This window comes from Trematomus bernacchii, unplaced genomic scaffold, assembly GCF_902827165.1.
Source record: "Trematomus bernacchii unplaced genomic scaffold, fTreBer1.1, whole genome shotgun sequence".
Taxonomy (NCBI): Eukaryota; Metazoa; Chordata; class Actinopteri; order Perciformes; family Nototheniidae; genus Trematomus; species Trematomus bernacchii.
In genome coordinates this window covers 1,526,501-1,529,316 of record NW_022987821.1, presented here as the reverse complement: position 1 = coordinate 1,529,316, position 2,816 = coordinate 1,526,501, and the positions used below count along the sequence as shown (strand labels likewise).

Here is a 2,816-nt window from a genome sequence, read left to right as displayed (position 1 = left end):
AAGTCCCAGCATCCGGGGATCCGTGGACAAGAGGGGAATATTTCATAGATTTGTATTTTAAGTGAGCTGATTCTGTTGTGATTAAAACCTAAATATTGAATTTGAGTCCCTGCATTTGACTCATATTGTAGCACACAGTCTATTACAAATATTGTCCTTAACCTCCAATCATTTAACGTTATACACATTTTCTACAGGTCATCTCTGCACTAAATGAAAGGCTACGAAAATATCGGGTATCCGTCCCCCTCCTCAGCCAACCTTGCCATACCCAACTGACGCACAGCATTTACGCGCTTGAGTCTTCAGCCCAAACCAAAGCATTTCTGTCTCATGGGGGGGTGGGGGTCACTTTTAAACATCCAGCACGTGATTGAGATAGGAGATATAGCATATAGCCAGTCTGAGTATTTCGATCTTGGAGAGTTTTTTGTCCGGGGGCAAGGTGGGGAGTAATTTCCTCAGCTCGGCGAAGGCCACGTTGAACGCCTCCACCCGGATCCGCTCTCTGGTAGCGTGGGCCGAGCGGTACTTGGCCGTGGCCCTCCTCCGCCTCCTCTTCTCCTCCCGGCTCAGGGGCTGGTCAGATCTGCATCTGGGCCGGTCCTCGCCCTCCGTGCAGGGCTCGTCCGAGGTGCAGCCGGTGGACTTGAGGCCGTTGAGGATGGACTCCGGGTCGGACTGAGTCCAGGAGAGGTCGGCCTCCGTCTGGTCCGGACTGAGCATCATCTTTATTCTCTGTTGGCTGTCACTCCTCCGTGAGAAACTGTAGTGAGGACAGAACAACAATTAAGCATTTATTTATATTCTCCCCAAAACTGCACTTGAATAAATGTGTCCTAAAAACATTTCTACATTTTAAATTACGAGCCTCCTCGATGCATCTTCAATAATGAGAAAATGTCAATTAAACGGAATTGTGTTTAGTGTTTCTGCCACCCCGAGGCCCCAGTATGAGAGATGCCCCAGCGGGGGCTTGTCTGGGTGCCAGGGCCCCCCATAAACCCAAAAGCAGTCTACGTTCGTTGCATAATAACATTAAACTCCATAAATAATAAATGCATCCAACAATTCGTGTAATGGATAATTGATCAATGCCTAAGGCCTTACTAATTAGGAAAACACATTTTAAAGTCTCATTTTTTCGTTCCAAATAATTATTTTTTTGTTTGATAATCCTTACAATAAAGAAATACGTAAGTTGTGATCATTTTTAGAAGGAGAAAGTCCCTTTTTGGTGAATTAACATAATCAGAATGTGCCATCTGTCACAGTGTGATGAACACATCTGCTTGGCTGAGGCCAGAGAGACTTGACAGCATGGAGGCAAAGAGGGGAAAATAATGTTGACATCTGCTGGACATGGAACTAATGGAGATATGTGTTTTTAAAAAACGAGGAAAGTAAAAATAAAGAACTTGTCAGCACAAAAAAGCATCTAATTGGGGGACAAACATTTTAATAACAAACTTTCATATGGAAAAAAATCAATTTAAAAATTGAGACTCACCTTGACAAATAATTTGGAAGCAAAACTCTTCTGGAAACGAACTTAAAAAGCGCTCTTTGGCGGAGCTTCAACTCCAAATTAAGTCATATTCCACCGAAACAACCATCAGATGTTCAACAGATGCACCTTCAGCCTCTCCGAAATAAAATAATCTATCTGGACTCTGTCAGCATGGAAACTTGCAGCATGGGGGGTCACAAGTCAGGCAGGGTGAATGCTCCTGCACGAGACAAATGTGATGATAAGAGTGATCAGTCAGTCCGTGCAGATCCAGAGACAAAAGAAGAGACAGTGGAGAACTCGTCCCTGGAAGATGGGGATGAAGGGGGGAGATAAGCGAGGCTCTCCCGTGTCAGGGTGCAGAGGATCGGATGCAGCTCACAGATAATCCCCCTCTCTCTCTGGCTCTTCCTCCAGCCTTTCTTCCACACAGTGTCATATGCAAGATAAGATCCAAACGATCCCGGCTAATAAAGGCTCACTTCAGGGACGGAATATATTTGAGGAATGGCGTAGTGGTCGGACGACGCCCAAGAAAGATACGGATCTCGACTAGAGCAGCTACGATAGAGAGAGAGAGAGAGAGATAGAGAGAGAGAGAGAGAGAGAGAGAGAGATAGAGAGAGAAGCGAGAGAGGAGAGAGAGATACTCTCTCTCTCTCTCCCTCTCTCTCTCTCTCTCTCTCTCTCTCTCTCTCTCTCTCTCTCTCCCTCACAAACACACACCTCCTCCCTCCCTCTCTCCCCCCTCCCTCCTCACGCCCCTCAGCCCTCAGGCTCTCCCTCCCGTGGGAGTACAGTGGGCAAAGGGAAAGCAGAGATGTGTGCATGATAAAAGAAAAAAATAAATAAAGAAGGTTTTCAGTGGTGATTGGAAAAAGTAAATACAGATAGGTATGGAGGTTTTTAATCTGATAATAAAAGGGTCGTTATACTATACATTTAATTATCATTTAAAATGAGATAAGATAAGGGATTATTTTCCCCAAGAGGGTCATTCAACAACACTGGAAAAGTCAGTCAGTTTAGTTTACATCTTTGTGTCATGTTGGCTTTAATGTTTTCATAATCTCATTGTATTTTATTTTGAAATGACACTCGACACTGACATTTGGTCCTGTCAAAATGCCGCTTTAATTGTTAACACGTTTTGGTGAGAATTGGAATGAAGCAGACTCAGGTGTTTGTCACTGAAGAAACAGTATTGTCTTTGGTTATAGCTAACATCCATGCCTGATTAAATAAAAACAACAAATGACAATAATAACTCATAACTTAAGTTAGTCAACATGGGGGACAAGACACT

The 2,816-nt window shown here is 44.0% G+C and overlaps 1 protein-coding gene across 1 annotated transcript; it reads right to left on the bottom strand.

The window, feature by feature from the left end:
- Window positions 1-264: 264 nt before the first annotated feature.
- LOC117499006 (helix-loop-helix protein 2-like) lies at window positions 265-1,574 on the bottom strand. The gene is made up of 2 exons (XM_034151231.1): window positions 1,511-1,574; window positions 265-766 (listed from the first exon to the last, which is right to left on the bottom strand). The coding sequence occupies exon 2, from the start codon at window positions 727-729 to the stop codon at window positions 355-357; it is 375 nt and encodes a 124-aa protein (XP_034007122.1). The 5' UTR covers window positions 730-766; window positions 1,511-1,574; the 3' UTR covers window positions 265-354.
- Between the last annotated feature and the right edge of the window lie 1,242 nt (window positions 1,575-2,816).

Coding starts and splice junctions, on each gene's coding strand:
- LOC117499006 (XM_034151231.1), bottom strand. CDS start 729: ATGATGCTCAGTCCGGACCAGACGGAGGCCGACCTCTCCTGGACTCAG.